Here is a 16483-nt window from a genome sequence, read left to right as displayed (position 1 = left end):
ACTGCCAATTGGAGAAAGGAAAATTTGGCCTGGGAATCTAAAACTCATTGTTTTCTGGCAGAAGGGGTTTGAAATCACCTTTGGCATTGGCAGTCACCTTGCTTTAGAGATACCCAGTTAGGTTTTTGTTTTGGCAAATCACTGTCAAACAAAGAGGGGGGGCAAAGAGAAAATGAAAAAAGGAAAGAAATTGATACAGAGGAAGGGACTGATGGTTTCTGGCATCTGACAGCGGGACTTGAGCCCCCCATTAATTTCTCTGCAGTTTGAGAATAATGAGATTTTTTCACCATCTTGGCCATTACAGTCAACGGAAAGCATACAGTTAGATGAGGTTGTCTCTAGCCAGATATAAAGTGCCAATTTAGATGGAATGAACTCAGGGGGGAGTTAATGAATATGCAGAACAGGTATTGTCTGGTCTGCAAATTAGTACTTTTAAAAATTCCTACAAAATGCCCCCATCACAATATCTCAGTAGTCTGCAGGCTGAATGCATCAAAGGCATTTAAATGACTGACTAAAGCCACGTTTTTTTTTTAGCTAAGTAAAAAGATCAAGAAGCCAGTAAAGTAGAGTCCAGCTTAGAAGACACTGCAACTCAGAAATACTTTATGCATGTATGTATGTATGTATGTACAGATTTCTCTCTGTCTCCCGAGACAACCTGGCAAGGCAAGAACAGCGTAAGGCATACATGGATTGACACAATAGCTGGATGGCTGTCAAGTACTGGGATGCTGAACAACTGTGTCCACTTTGGTCCTAATGCCGAAATAGGAGACAGCTCCAAGGGTGGTAAAGGATGAAATAGCAAAGATACTTTGGCACTTTTAGTCTGACAAACTGTTGACGGCTAACCAAACAGACGCCGTGGCAGTTGACAAACTCTGGAAGAAAGAAGCGGTGAAAGGTGTCTCAACCCCAACAAACGGCAGCCTCAAAAATGATGGACAAAATAACGTTGAAAAATACCAAGAATTGCAGAGGATAGAGAAAATATGTGCAAGGTCATTTCGATAGTGGTAACGAAGGTAACTGAAGCACCTGGGGCTGTAACCATCAACGTGGGAAAGTGGTTCTTGCAGATAATGCACCCTAAGAACCCTAATGCAAGTATGTACGTAAATATGTGTTCATGTGGTATTGTAAGCAAGATATGTCGAGAAGAGGCCATGCTGGCTTAGATGTCACCCAGATTAACAGTGACTGATAATGACTATCAGTGTCAGTAACCAATAACTATGCAGAGGAAATGGGACCTTTGGATAGCTTCAAAGCCAACATCCAAGTTAACCGAGAACAATCTGTTAGTTTTGTGTTCCGATGTCTGCTAGCAAAATTAGCGATAATGACAAACTGATGGAGTACAACAAAGGAAATGACAGGTTTTGGGGGGGATATATCATCATACCACAGGATACCTTTAGATAGGCTGGGGTTTGGTTTCATCTGTGGATAGATCTAAGAAAGAATACCTGCAAAATCCATAGATATCGATTGTTCTTCTGATTAATATTGTCATCCAACTACCTAACTCTTCATAGTGGACTGTTGGGACAGTTAAACCGTATGGCCTTCTTCTCCATGTACACAGTCTAAAACTTCCTAACTGCCTTCATGGCAGCCCTTTCCTCAGGCGCTGACTCTCCCTGGATAAATTGTTTAAACATGGATGTAGCACTTAGATGACCCTTAGTCTTTATTTGCATTCAATTTCAAGTTTTTTGTCCCAGTTTTTCTTTTGTAAAATTTTTGCTTATATCCTCTCTCTATGCCTTGGTTTCCTCCAGCTTTCCTTGTCTTTTAATTCCTGCTATAATTTGCTTAATAATGCCACAGTAACAGATTAGCATAACAGGTTATGGAAACTGACCCATAACTAAAAGAATATCCCTCCATTTGATGGATGGCAGGTGCTAATTTCCATCCCTCACACATATTAACACTTATCCGTTCCATCCAAAATGGAAACTGTTCTAATTCCATTTACATTTTTTTTCCAACTATAGAATCCAGTTTGTGCTTAAAAGCAAAGGGAGCACGTTTGTTCCCTCCACAGGAGTGACTAGTATAACTGAGGGTCTGAATGCACATGTGCATCATTGACATGGGGGAGTGTTACACCCATAGAGCCTTGACATGCAACCATAGAAATCCAGCTTTCAGTGTAATGAATACTTGATTTTTTTCCATCTACATTTTAAATTGTGAAGCATGTGTACAGCAGACTGATAAAATGCTGTAACAAGGCAAAGCAGGACAAATGATGTCTTCATTAAATGGCTGTGTAATTTATATGGCTGTATGTATGAGGCATTGTGTGCTGGACCGCCAGTGTGCAGCAGAATCCGTCATTCTTTTGCAAAGAGCTATTTAGAGCTAATGGTACGTGCACCCACTCGGAGTTTGCTTAAAAGCTCCTGAAAAATGTGGTGAAGGCCTCTCATTTGTAACGGAGTTGCAGCTTATGGTGCTTGAGCCTCTTTACTCCCACAAACCACAGAGCGCATTTACACAGGCATATTCAATACACGCTAATACGCTGTCTGACCCCTCAGAGACTGCTTCTCCCACAAAGGCGCACCTGAGCAGAACGTGTCGGGGGGGAGACTTCCGTCAAAGGTCGCTTGCTGATAGCGGGGAATTGCCAATTAACGCTGGTGTCAAAGTGTCAATCTAGGCTGATTTCCACTGAGTAAGCACGAAATCAAATAACACTTATTGCTGAAGAGGTGGAGAAAGAAGCAGGATGCAGAAAAGAGGGGGGAAGCTGAAGAGGTAGAGACCAGGCACAATTACTCTCAATGTCTTTTCACTCAATGTCAAAGGCATTGCTGTATAATTCAGTTATCTTGGGTGGCAAACGGTAAAATGGCCAAAGAAGGGGCAATCGAGGTATATTACCTCAATAATAAATATCTAAAAAGGAAGATACACTCATCTGAGTGTGTGTTAGAAACAGCGGGGGACGCTCGAGCTCATTCTACCGTGGACAAATGAAAATGACTGTAATTTTCAGGTGCCGCTAAGTGGTATTGCTACTAATGCAGCACTCTGGTGTCTGTGCTCTGTCATGTTTATAATAACAGTTTTTCCTATCTTTTTTTGTTTGTTTGTTTGTTTGTTTGAACAAAAAAATGTTAGCTTGCAATTTGCCAGGCCTTTTAATTTTCTATTCTATGTAATGTAAAGAAACTAAACTTCTTCCCTCTGACCAAACAATATCCAGCAACTTGAAGCGTGTCTCAGTCAACATCTGTACTTTCCTAGTTTAAGCCAGATGTGTTAAGCCATGAGGAAAGAAAAAGTGAAGCAGCATCTGCTTAGTCTCGCCTGTTCATCTCTTCTTGGCTGAGTTGTCAGTGAATCAGGGACAGAGGGTTTGACTCTGCACGCCTGTCACCAGGCATCAGCATTTAAGTCCAGATTTAACGCTTGAGAAAAGGAGATTCATTTTACCCACTTTATTCTGAGTCAATACAGAAGGCCGTGGCAATTTTATTGAATTGCCATGGTAACTGTTGGAAAAAGTGCTTTCCCCTTGTCTTCTCGTGTCTCTCACTGTTGCAGAGGCTGTATTATACGGCCCAAAGGTCTACCACAGGTCAAAATATTGTATTAAAATGTTCACAGAGCTGGATTCTTTCAAATTTGATTTGTGAAACACTTAACATGTATTTTCGTAAGCCATCACTCATTTCGGTAGAGAATGACATGATGTGAATTGTTACCAGATGGATCTGTTTGATGTCTTTATGGAAGATCACCTTTAATTTTAAGCATCGACCTCATACAATTTTCAGGAGAGAAAAGTGGCGATCTGCTGAGATTTTAGGAGCACCAAACAAATCTGTAATAATCATCTTTGCATCCCTCACATCACCATGTCATCAGCAGTGGTTTGCTGACTGGAGTTTTAATCATTTCATATCCATAATGAAGGTGACAGCTCCATCTGTGTGGGACACAGGTCACAGCTACCAGGAGCACAAACACTGAGAACAATCAGCGAGCATCTGGAGTGACCGCTACTAAACGCCCCAACCCACCTGCCCCCCAACTTCTCCATGATGACCATCGCACCATGACTGCAGGGTCAACAGTCGCCGACGCCAAGGGGTGCAACATCCAGGTGAAACGCTCATCATAAATGAAAGAGGCGCTGATAATTCACACCAGTGGCACATTGTCTTAAAACAGGAAATTACACATCACCTTTCAGTTATTAAGCACGAAAGCTGTATTCTGCATGACTTTCCACCGCTGCTGGCTGTGGCCCGCGGCGAGACGGCAGCTAATTAAAGAATTACAGCCACCTCAGGCACTGAGTCATTAAATTCAACGGATGCGCTGGCAGATGACGTGCATGAGAATAGTTCAGACTAGTTAAATGAGGTGGAAAAGCATGTAAAAGGTCATTTTTAAAGGCATTTGAACTGACTCTTATATTCATGAAATTCTTTTGTTTTATCAAACTTTTACAAAAACCTAAGCCCTTCATGCCATCAGTGAATGGGATTAACCTACAGTCTGCAAATGCCCTTCACACAATAACATAATCTGTCATCTAATTTTCATTCATTACTACAAGTCAAGTTTATTCAAACACTCTCAGAAGCCAATCACTCTTCCTTTTTTTTGACAGTTTCCTAAAGCCTTAATGAAACATCTTTGAAACAGTACAGTAATCCGGTACAAAAGCATCTAATTAGAGCATGGCGTAAAAGTTCTGTTTGAAACAGTCAGTTTTAGGGGGCGGAGTCAGCCACAGCCCTCTTCCACAGGTTGTGCTTCTTATGAAATCAGTGTCAGATTATTACAGAAACCACTACTGAGGTAGAGTAAAAGAGGCATGATGTGAAGTTTGATGGAGGTTAAAATGGAGAAGCTGGATAATTCTACAGTGCTCTATTTCGCAATGTTGCTCTGCCCTACAAATCTACATGGCTGTCGCATCTTGTCAGAGTAACGTGGCATCAAAGAAAGTGACAGGGATGTGTTATATAATAGATTTTAATATGGTCGTCACTTCACCCAATCACATATATGCTGTATTTCATAGTTTTGGTCAATACTGAGTTATTTTTTTCCCATCTACCTTAATTGTCCTCGCTGGCCGTGCTGTGTGTGTCTCACCTCCTTCCCCTGCTAGTGTGTTGTCATTCAGTTTGTCATGCAGTTCTTCATGTCTCCTTCCTGAGCACATCACCTCAGTTTTTTAATTGGGTTTCTGGTTTTCAGATAACAAACTGTGGTAAACCTTTTAAGTGAAAATAGAGGACATCATACTTCCCTGGTCTCTTGCCTTATGAATCTTTTTTTTGGCATACCTGACACTATTTCAGAAGATTATTATTATTTTTTTCACAATGTATAATCTAAATTCATCAAATCAATGGCATATCTATAAGAAAGAGCAAGAAACGTCTCTTCTATCTCAGAAAAATAAGGAGTGCTAAAATCCCTCAGCAGCTTATGGCAGCTTTTACCACTGTGTACGATTGGCAGCGTAGTGACCTGTGGTTTCTCAGTGTGGTCCTCCATCAGCACTGAGGCTGACCAACGGGCACTTCAGAGGGTGCTGGAAAATCATCGAGACTAGCATGCCAGACACAAGTGTGATCTATCTACACCCCCCCCGCTTCCTACGTCGCGTGCACATCTTGCCTGATCAGCATCACCCTGGACATTGCTTTTTCCACCTGCTGCCCTCTGGGAAAAGACATAGGTACACACAGGCCAGAGCCACTAGATTGGCTTCTGTCCTCAGGCAGTGAGGCTTCTAAACAACAGTCCTTCCTCCCTCTGCCCCCTCCGCATCATCACACACAGCCATCCACCACTGCAATAACTATCAAATTCACCTAACATTCCTGCAGGTCCATGCAGCAACCCACACACCTCAGCCTGCTTCACCAACTCCACATATTTGCCTAAATAGGACAAAATATTGTTCTTATTCTCCAATGTGCACTTTTTAATGTGTGTATGTATATATATACATATATATATATATATATATATATATATATATATATATATATATATATATATATATATATATATATATATATATATATATATATATATATATATATTCAATTAAATTGAATCCTGATTTTTTTTTTAAAAGAGGATCTCAGTTGGACCAGAATGCAACGTGCTGCCAGAATCTGAGCAAGAATGTGTTTATTCAGAAACTGAAACCTCTGACTTTCTGCATGGAGACATTTCATTTGAGAAGACAAGACCCTTCGACAACTTTTCTAGTGTTCTCTGAAGCATGCATTTTTTAGTTTATTTCCAATTCACAAGGGGAAACAGTTGCAACAAGCTGTCAGATTCATCCCATGAAATATTCATTATAATTGACCACATTAAAGATGGAAACTAGAAGGTTCACAGCACTGTTGACAGTATCCAAGCTATTTTTCTGTACAAAAAAAGCCTTTACACATTGTTCCACTGCTTTCTGCTCTTACTACGTCGTAATCAAACACTTGCATGATGTCTTACGTTGACAATGGTTATGACAAATACATATCTGGAGTTGCATTTACTTTGCATTTCTGATATTCTAATATTTATCCTTCCATTGTACTTCCTGGATTCCCTTGTTTGTCTTTCCCAGTTTTTTAGTTTCTCAACTGCTCTGATTGTATCACCCCACCAATTCAATTCCCTTCATCCCATTAGTGATGGAGAACTTCTGCTGTATTTGGATGCGACCAGGAACTCGGAACTTGAATGGTGAATGTGAAAGCCATGATGACGTATTAAAAAAAGGTAAAAACTGCAACAGTGTGCTCTAAAACCATCTGTCTTCTCCTCCCAGAATGTGTGATTACTGAATGTACCGCAGCCTTGGCATCCCTTCCGCTGCGATTTCACAACCATTTGCACCTTGAATTATGTGAGCACAACATCTCACCTGATGGCTGGTGAGAACAATTCACAGGTGACAATGACCCCAAACCCTGACACGGTGGTCAGGTGGGTCCGTACACACATGGGACTTATTCTCAAGGCGCGAATGACCCCAAAACAGCTTAAACTTCCTGTTGGTTGGTTTTTGTTTTGTTTTGTTTTTAAGTGGGGTTGTGTGAAGTTCATATGAGTACAACAGCGGTCAGCTAGCTCTTTCTTTGTGGAATCGGGGAGGGATGAGATGAAAACCCAGGATAACCAGAGCTCATGGCAGAAACAACAGTTGAGCAAATATTAACTGTCTTAAGCAACTCAAATCAAAAGAATTGGAGTCTGACAGGAGTTGTGCAAGACTTGCCGGCCAACATTGGGACAATTACTAAACATGACATGTCATTTTCAAGCTTTTGGGGGGTTTTTTTGCTCTTGTTTTGAGATTATACTGCCAAAGCAGTCACATCTGAACAGCAACAATGTATGAAAGCATGCAAACAAAATGGATGTTTTTCTATTGAGAACATGTAGAGGAAAGTAAATCACTGTCTGACGAAAAAGTCACACAATGTAACATCATACCTAAATAACATCATCCTGCGATTAATTCCTCATTGATTATCCATCAGATTGTTCAGTTGACCTTTTAGATTCATTTTGAGTTTCAGCCGCCTCGTCCAGCTGCCTCTCACCGATACCCGACGCTCCCTCTCCGGCATGCTTCTAGTCTCAGCCTACACCGCCGTCAGCTTCCCTCATTCTTCTGCCTTCAGCTACCCTAACCTCCACTCCTTCCCTTGAGCTCTGTAATAAACTCTTTTTAACCTTTTTACAAGGCCATTTCTGCGACCCTGCTTTCACGTTCAACCCTCAAACCACATTAACATTACCCACGAGTCACGGCGAGTTTGTCCGTGCAGTCCAGTCAGTGACACAGCTGCATGCATCTACTTTTAACTAACAGTGATATCAGGCACGCATATCATGCACAGGTCTTTTGAGGTGGAGCTGAAATATGGGATATAATTGAGGATAAAAAAGTACATTTTTGGTCTGAAAGTGTATTGTATATGTTTTTTGTTGCCATAGCTAGGTTTCAAACCCATGACAGCAGTAGGGGGTTCATTTCTATTTACTGTGATGGAAAATCTAGCCTTGGCCAACTTGGATTAAACTAAAACTACTTTGAGGACCATTTAGCCTTGGCCTCTACAGAGGTTTCAGACTGATACTTTGTCCTTAATAGATTAGCTCTGTTTATCAGAATCATAAGGATGAATCATAATTTATGCTTTAAAATCATTACGCTTCCCTTTGTTCTTTGTCATTCTGCATCGAGACGCATGATGTATGTTCTAAACCATTCGCGTGCAAATGCTTCATTAAATCTACTGAAATCTGGCTCATCTCTCAAGTCTAATTCTTGGTAACTTAGATGCACTCAGTTTCAGTCCAGATATTCAGCTAGTGGGAAATAACATATTATAGAGTATTTAATAGGTTTTTCCACAACATTTACATAATTTGGTAAAATTATGTGAAGCCAAACGATCTATGCACATTTCCTGGCATGGCTTTTTGGATGACAGTTGCATTAGAGTAAACAGTGTTCATGGTTATCTGCTAGTTTGCTATTTAGTGTTGACTTCTGAGCTGTGAATAAAAAAACTAAGAGAGCATAATTCATCTTATTGGAAAGATATTGTGCCTTGTTGTGCTGTTAACTGTACTGACCACTGCAAATGGTTCTGGGTGGGCCTGGAAGAGTCTGTGGGGCAAAGGTGGGTTGCCAAGAGCAGCTGGCCAGAGGGCACCATTGGCCAGCTGCCTCAGGATACCAGCTTTGCTCAACTTCTAAACAAGGGAAAATCCAAACAGTGCTGGCAAGACACTTGCCATATCCATGTTTGCCTGGGAGTCTGACCGCTGTTGCTCCAACTGAGCCAACCAGCCGAGCCTTAGCTTTCAACAGAAAGCCGCAGTAGTTCCGGTGTAGCTTGGTCAGAGCTCCAACAGTCCTCGTTTCAGATGTCTTTTTGGTAACTGCATCTCAAACAGGGATGGGTAGACACTTTCAAGGCTAACTAATGTTAAAGAATGAGTGTAATAGGGGAAGCTATGAGAAAATAATTAGCCTCTGGTAACTGCTTGTTTGTTCTGCTCATTAATCAATTTTCGTATTAAATGAGGTGGGGTCAGTCAAAAACGTTGCAAAGCCACTTTCAAGAACCCTGTGGGTTACTCTCAGAAGGGTTGGTCCAGTTCTTTTTTAATACAGTATTTTTCTATCGTCTTTGATCTTGCATACATTGAAAATCCATAAAAAATGTGTGGAGAGATAAATGGACAGCCTGACTAGTTTACAACCTGTTTATTATCTAATAATTAACCTCACAGTTAACGTTCTGCACTTTCTCTGAGGTATTTTTTCTTGTGAAAAAAATGTTTAAACCAACAATTTAAAGTACGTGGACCCTTCTTTGTTGTGTAGAATTTGTAATTATAATGTTTGACATTTAAAGGAGATTTCTTAGCCCCTTTTTCACAAATTGCTATATTTTTCTGGAGGTATTAATGAAATGGTTACATTCTTTGGTCAAGACACCACAGAGATAGAATACTACAGTTGTTTTCGTAAATCTATCTTTATAAATCTATGCACAACACCCTCTGGATATTATTCCATCCCTTTTCTATGGGGCCTTATTTGATATTGAAACATGTTAAAGGGAAAAACATATGGGATTAAAACACTCTCCAGCAGTTATAAATACCAGCCAGTGGTTAACAGACCAGACAAAAAGCATGCCGTAAATCTTCCATCCTAGATCCAATGTAAATAAACGGTTCTCATTCTTAACTTAAATGTATAACTGCTGATGAGAATTTGCTGTAAATAGCCAACACAAGGGCTCTAAATTCCCACATCCAAGGTACAAGCCTAGTTTGAAGCTTGTGGGTGGAGATCAATTCCACCAAATAACGCAAAAGATACCGGGTTCATAATAAAGACATGTTGCAAGCCAGTGATCATTTTAAATAAGGGCCTTCAGATTGCAGCTAATTGAGGGTGTTGTGGATTTAGGGTGCCTCTGTTTGTTTTTCCCAGAGGGTTACTGTGAGCTGAAGAGTTTTTGTCAGGTGGTGGATGAGAGGGAAAGAAAAGGCTGCCAGAAATTGAGCAGCTAACATGCATTCTGGTACTTAATTAATTAAACGGTGTGGAATTATATAACAGTATTCTGTATTGAAGCATGAAAACCTTCACAACAAAGCAGCTGTGGGTATTTCCAGTTACCCTTTCCTCTTCACACTGAGCTCAGATCACCTGGGATTCATGTTGACTGTTTGGACTGAAAACTTAACATGTAAAATTGGTCACAATTAGAGAAAGAAAGCTTCCTGGAGTTAAATGAACCCCTAATTTTTTGGAATTAAATAATTGCAAACTTTCGCTGGGGGCCACTTTAATGAGTGCATGTTGCTGTAAGTTAATGTGTTAAATGAGACCTGAATGTATTATTACTCTTATGATGCAGCATTTTAATGTGTTTACTTTAGTTTTTTTTCCTAATTTGCATGGGTCACAGTGAGATTGATTGAAGTGTATCGCTAAACATCCGTGGGGGGTAAAGTGGACATAAGAAATAGAAATAAAGTGAAGGAGCACTCCTGTTTTAACAGTGTCATACAGTAGCTTCGTCTCATCAGCCATCCAGAGCTGTGCTGCTGGTTCGGTAATTATATCTTGCCTTGGGGCTAATTTGAGGCAGACTTGGGTTAATGTGTAGTGAAAGCAAAGGAAAGTCTGCAACAGTTACACAGGCAGACTTTACTTTGAAAAGTGCTGCTATTCATCTGCACTGACGAGGAACAGCTTGCTTATTTTAGCAACGATTTGCACCCAGATGGGGTAAAAAAGAAAAAAAACAGTTGAACCAAGTGGCTTCACGCTCACATCCCAATCAAGGGAAAATAAAAAGATCTCAAGAATGTTGACAAGACAATTAAGTGCTGCCATTTCCCATTCATTACGTCCCATTCAGTCAGTAGCGAAATACACTTATACCTCCAACAGAAAAACCTTCATCTTTTTCCTATATGAGAGCTGAGAGTTTGTTTTTTTTAAACATCAACAATATTGAGTGGCAACTGATTTTATTTAGATTAATATATAATTAGTTTTTCCAGTTCTGATTCTGGCCCTCTTCATTACCCAGACACTGCAATTATAGCATCATTTAACTTTCAAGAAAGTAAAATCAAATGATTGCACCATATTTCACAAACATTGACAACCATCTGAACCTTAATTAATTATTTACTGTAAACAAGAAGTCACTGAGGACTTTTTAATTATTTTTACTGTTTAGTGCTGACTTTTATAATTCTGCTGTTGCAGCAAACAGGGAAAGTTCAGTTAGCTTAGTTTGTGTTTGCCTGATGCTTAACATCACTTATATTTTATCACATCTATAAGAAAGTCATGTTCCTCATAAATATGTTCAAATGTTAATTATAATGCACCAAGCTGAGAGGTCAGTGTGTCAGAGGAACTGCCCATTAAAGCCACTCGTGTCCATGTGAAGGGTTTCATGGATAATTGGCTGCAACTGTAGTCAATATAAGATAAAACAGTTTCTTTTCATGCAATACCATTAAATATAAATAATGAAAAAAACATTATGCACCAGAAGCCCATTTTCAGCCCATTTTTCAAGAGCTCAGCCAAAATTGGGTTTTTTATGACCTTTGGCAACACGATGGCTGATTTATGATGCCATTTTGCACTTGCCATTTTTGACATCATATGTTGGACTGATTTTCTTTTTAACCTCTCTATGGTATATAAGAGTTCAACAGAACAACAAATAATGCACACTTGGTGACTGCTTGGGTGAAAACCTCATCTCAAGATGTTTTTAAGCAAATTTTTAATAACATTAAATTGGAGGTGAGGGATTACAGATCACGGTGCAAGACTCTCTTGATGATCACAGATGACCACAACCAAGGTTAACAGTATTCATGAAGGACAGGGTAAGATTCAGTAAAATTACTTTTTGTTTCATCTAGAGAGGCATGAATTCGATCCAGTGAGCTACACAATTTTAGACTGAGTGCAACATACAGTATCCTCTATAGTTCTGAAGCTACGGCACAACTTAAGTTAAGTCTGGGGATCCCAATTGTGATTAAATACCTTTAGGTAATGTTAGCAGAGTAAGAAGTAGTGTTACTTTGATTTATCTTAGAACAAATGAAGACATCCCTGTTGATCTTCAGCACGTAAAGTTGACAGACATTTAGTTCTGTTTTGTCTTTAGGAGATGTAATGGAATGAACTGCATTACCCATCCTCTCTGGATACTTGGAATCAGTATTACAAGTAGTGCAGACACATTGTTTAGAATTTTTCCGTATGAACAATAAAAATACATGAGGTCAGGATCTTCCGATGATCATACAGTAGGCCTATATGGAAAAGAAAGCTTAAAGGGAACCCTGCATATTAAGACATGTAGTCCCTAATTAGCCACAATTGTTCTCTTATACTAAAATATGTTGTTAGAAACACATAAAATAATCTAATTGCTTTAAAAATCTACAATGTTTATTACATATTTTGACCTGCGGGAGGCGCCATGTTTTACCTGCGCAATGTATTCTGGGGGCGATGACGTACGACGGTGGCTCTGGGAAGATAAGCCCCATTAGTTTAACTGGGACAGGTATCTAAAACATAGTTGAGCAGCTCTCTCCCGGCCGTGGAGGCTGACGAGGGAGCCCATAAGACGTCTCGGTTCAGGCAAACTGGATCAAAGTTCTGTGATGCACGGGAGATCTGCAAAAATGATCAATGTTGTGCGCATCTTACCAGTGCATTAGGCTCCTGCGTAGACGGCGTAGCCTACGGCGTAGACGGCGTAGGCTACGGCGTAGACGGCGTAGGCTACGCCGTAGCCTGCGTAGCCGGGGCTCTACAGCCCGCAGCGCACCGCCATCCGCTCTCCGCTCTCCGCTCTCCGCTCTCGCTACCGCCGCCGGGATGGAGACGCCGGTGGGCAATATGCACGTTTGGATGGGCATAGCCCACCCCTCTCCCCCCCTAAAACTGGCCTCGGTGCTGGGTGATGACAGACCAGAGGCTGAGGGGACTGGCCCGGGACTTTGACGAAACGGGAGGCGCAGACTTCGCTTCAAATAGGCAAGAACATCTTTATTTAATTTAATGACGCCAGATCTGGCTGGGGTTTTTATTGTAGCATCGGTTATCTGCTAGTTGAAACGTGTGGTCGGTTAGTCTATCTGAGTTTTATGGTGTTTTTATAGTTCATGCTGTATGGGGCTGCACTTTTTTTTAATTTTATTTTACTTTTTTGTAGGTGCGCCGTCACCTTAATGTTCAGCTGTGTTTTCATCTGTGTTTCTGGTGCGCCGTCACCTGTTTAGCTGTGTTTTGATCTGTTTCTGGGTGTCAGAACAGTGGACGGGGGCCAGCAGGTGCCACCGTGTGACGTACTACCCAGAATGTAAAAAACAATGGCGACCTACATGTTAAATTATATTTTCAAATTTTATAAAAACGAAGACATCAACAAGGTTTTTTATATCACATTGTTATAATTGATACCAACATTTATCTTTTAAGACCTACATGTCTTAATATGCAGGGTTCCTTTTAAGATGCCAATTCCAGTACTTGTGTAACTTAACAGTCATTGGTTTGAGGGGTGGAGTTTACTCATAGATCAAATGACATATATCAATAAACTCTGTATTTTCCTCAAAACTACAAGAGGTTGCAGCTCCTTCTGTCTATATTGTGTTAAATATTAAAGGAATTGGATATTTATCATAGATAAAATTGAACTGAAATGTAATTATAGTAAAGCCTCTCTTGTGTTTTTTTTTGTTACATATTTGAATTGTTTAGCAAACTTTCAAATAAAAAGTATTTTTCAAATGAAAACAGACACACCTGACGATGATGATGATGATGATGATGATGAAAATAAGATTAAGAAAAAACAACATTGCCCAAACATTCACCCTCCATTATTTTGCTTATGATAATCGGACTAGGCACCTTGTTGATTTTATTTCTTGGCATCTAAGTCACATTAATATTAAGATTTTTTTCTTTAAAGACTTCGAGCAGGAGCTGCAGCCTCTGCTCTCTGATTATATGTCAACATTTTGAACGGCCCCTTTCTGCCACTGTTTTCTTTAACACAATGCAGCAATATGTGAAAACTGGAGATTAAAGGGGACCTATTATGAAAAACACGTTTCTTCTTGTTTTAACATTTATAAAGTGGTCTCCCCTCACCCTGACAACACAGAAAACATGAAATCCCATGAAATTCTGAAAGGTCTGTACCCCCCGCCCGGCTGAATCTTCCAGTGTCATGTGACTTCTACGAGCCGTTCAGATTTGTGCATTTTCGTTACGTAGGCAAAATGCAAACCACGCTTCGGTCTCCTCCGCTGCTGAAACCACGCCCACAACTAACTCCGCCGGCTGGAGCTTCAGCCATTGTTCAGAAGCGGTGGCTGTTTCCACAGCGAGGGACAGTTAAAATGAGGTTTTGCATCGACATTTACCCTCATAAAAGGATCAGTTCCATCAGCACGGACCCGGCAACTGCACACGAGTCAGCAGTAAGTGACGTTATTTTTTTACGTTTTTATTTGTCTACAAGTATGATCTTTGCATGGGCTTGCATGGGATTTAGCTTAGCACCGGAGCACCGAGGCCGCATACGGAGCTGCTGGAGCTGCTCACGAACCGGACCGGTGAGGAGCCCCGGGCCCCGGTGGCTCCAGTGTTCTATTAGTACCGTAATACATTTTTCTTCTGTTTATGGTTTCAGATCTTCCAAGCAATGCACCTGAAGCTGTTCAACGACATCTTCAGAAGATGCACGGTCCTTCCTTGAGCCAGCAATAGTGCATACATGTTATTTATATACAACTTATGTTCTTATTTTTTTAACAATAACTGAACAACAACACTGAAACCGTTAAACTCGCGGCCAGTTAGGACAGTCCAATACAAAAAAATAAAGCAATGGAATTTATTTTGTCGCAGAAGCTTCTCGCATGGGACATGCTTTGTGTATGCAGCCGGCTGCTCTGGCCGGAGCAACGTTTTGTTCCCTCCCCTCCTACACGTCATTCAAGCAGCCAATCAGCACAGAGCCTCATTATCATAGCCTCCCCTCCCCGTAGAATGAAGCACAGAAAATAGGTTAGAAGCGGTAAAACTAGAGACATGGCCCACAGGCTGAATTTCTGTTTTATGTAGAAAAAACAAGCTTTAGATTGTTTTTAAGACATTCAAGGCCTGTTTAAAATATACATTAAATGCCATAATAGGTCCCCTTAAGTCTTATGTCATGTCGTTCTCACTTGAAGAAAAGATCAAGTTATTCTCAATCTCAAATCCACCCATTACTGTATCACAGTTAAACCCTCACAAGTATAGCTGACCTTCTAATACATATGTAGAGAAGTGATCATTTCAGCTTCCATCCACCAATATATTGTTACCATCATCTGTGCACTTGGTGCGCTCATTTTTTAAGTACTATTCATCTTTCATGTTTAATTTATACCATTAATTCAAAATTAATCAATGTCTGAATGTCACAACTTTACTGATAGAGACTTTGATTTTATGTATCTCACGCATGTGGAATGGGATTTTTTCAGAAAAGGGTGGCTTCCCTGGTTATTTTCTTACCTGGTGTCTCCCCGTATGGCTTTGGTGGTTTGACAGTCTCTGTGTGGCTCGTACTTGACTTGGTGGTGCTCTTGGACTCTGTTGTGGTCACCACAGTGAACGTCCTTTGGGAGGGCCTGGTTGTAGTGCTAGTGGTGGTTCCCACTGTTGTAGCCGAGGCCCTGGTGGACAGCGTTACGTTGGGCTCCACTTTGCCATCCTCATCTATGCTATCAGTCCCCGTTGGTCCCCAGTCAATAAATCCGGCCACTGTAGTAGTCCGGCCCTCCTGAGAATTGTCATAGCTGTCCCATTTGAGCTGCCTCCTGGCTCTGATTAGCAACCTCCAATTTGATAAAGCTGCTGGAACTTCCGCTTTTCCAGCCAAAGCATCACCCGTATCCATTTGAGAGTATTTCAACTGGCACTCCTTACATGCTGCCTGTCCTTTATGTGCTGGCTTGCGAGGCTTTTGGCCTTTGATTTTTTGGCCTACCCCTGCCCTGTTGTCTTGGGATGGAGGGAGTGGGTTGAGGAGCCGCCTGGCCAACGGGCTCACTGTTCTCCAGTGTAGCTTGTTGGGCATGTCCCAGAGGGGCTGCAAGCGTGGCCGGGATCGAGGCACCGATTTAGGTGTATGTTTGATGCCCAAGCCCTGACTGAGAGGGCTGCACACTGAGAAGTCCAGGGTGAGGTGTGTCATGGCCAACAGGATCCAGACCCGGTGCCCAACACCACTGCCTGCCTTCAAAGAAGATGGACTGCAGGAAAAAGCAGAGTAAACAAGATGAGATGTTTTAGAGTCAAGCACAAAATGTTGGATACATTTAT

General features: G+C 41.0%; 1 protein-coding gene across 1 annotated transcript in view; it reads right to left on the bottom strand.

The window, feature by feature from the left end:
* Positions 1 to 16483, bottom strand: part of ajap1 (adherens junctions associated protein 1) — a 77789-nt gene that overhangs the window by 15988 nt on the left and 45318 nt on the right. Inside the window, exon 2 of the mRNA XM_061735056.1 lies at positions 15674 to 16413. Coding sequence (XP_061591040.1) covers positions 15674 to 16413 — 740 coding nt within the window. The remainder of the gene's footprint in view (positions 1 to 15673; positions 16414 to 16483) is intronic.

This window comes from Cololabis saira, chromosome 12, assembly GCF_033807715.1.
Source record: "Cololabis saira isolate AMF1-May2022 chromosome 12, fColSai1.1, whole genome shotgun sequence".
Taxonomy (NCBI): Eukaryota; Metazoa; Chordata; class Actinopteri; order Beloniformes; family Belonidae; genus Cololabis; species Cololabis saira.
This window is presented reverse-complemented; position numbering and strand designations above follow the sequence as displayed.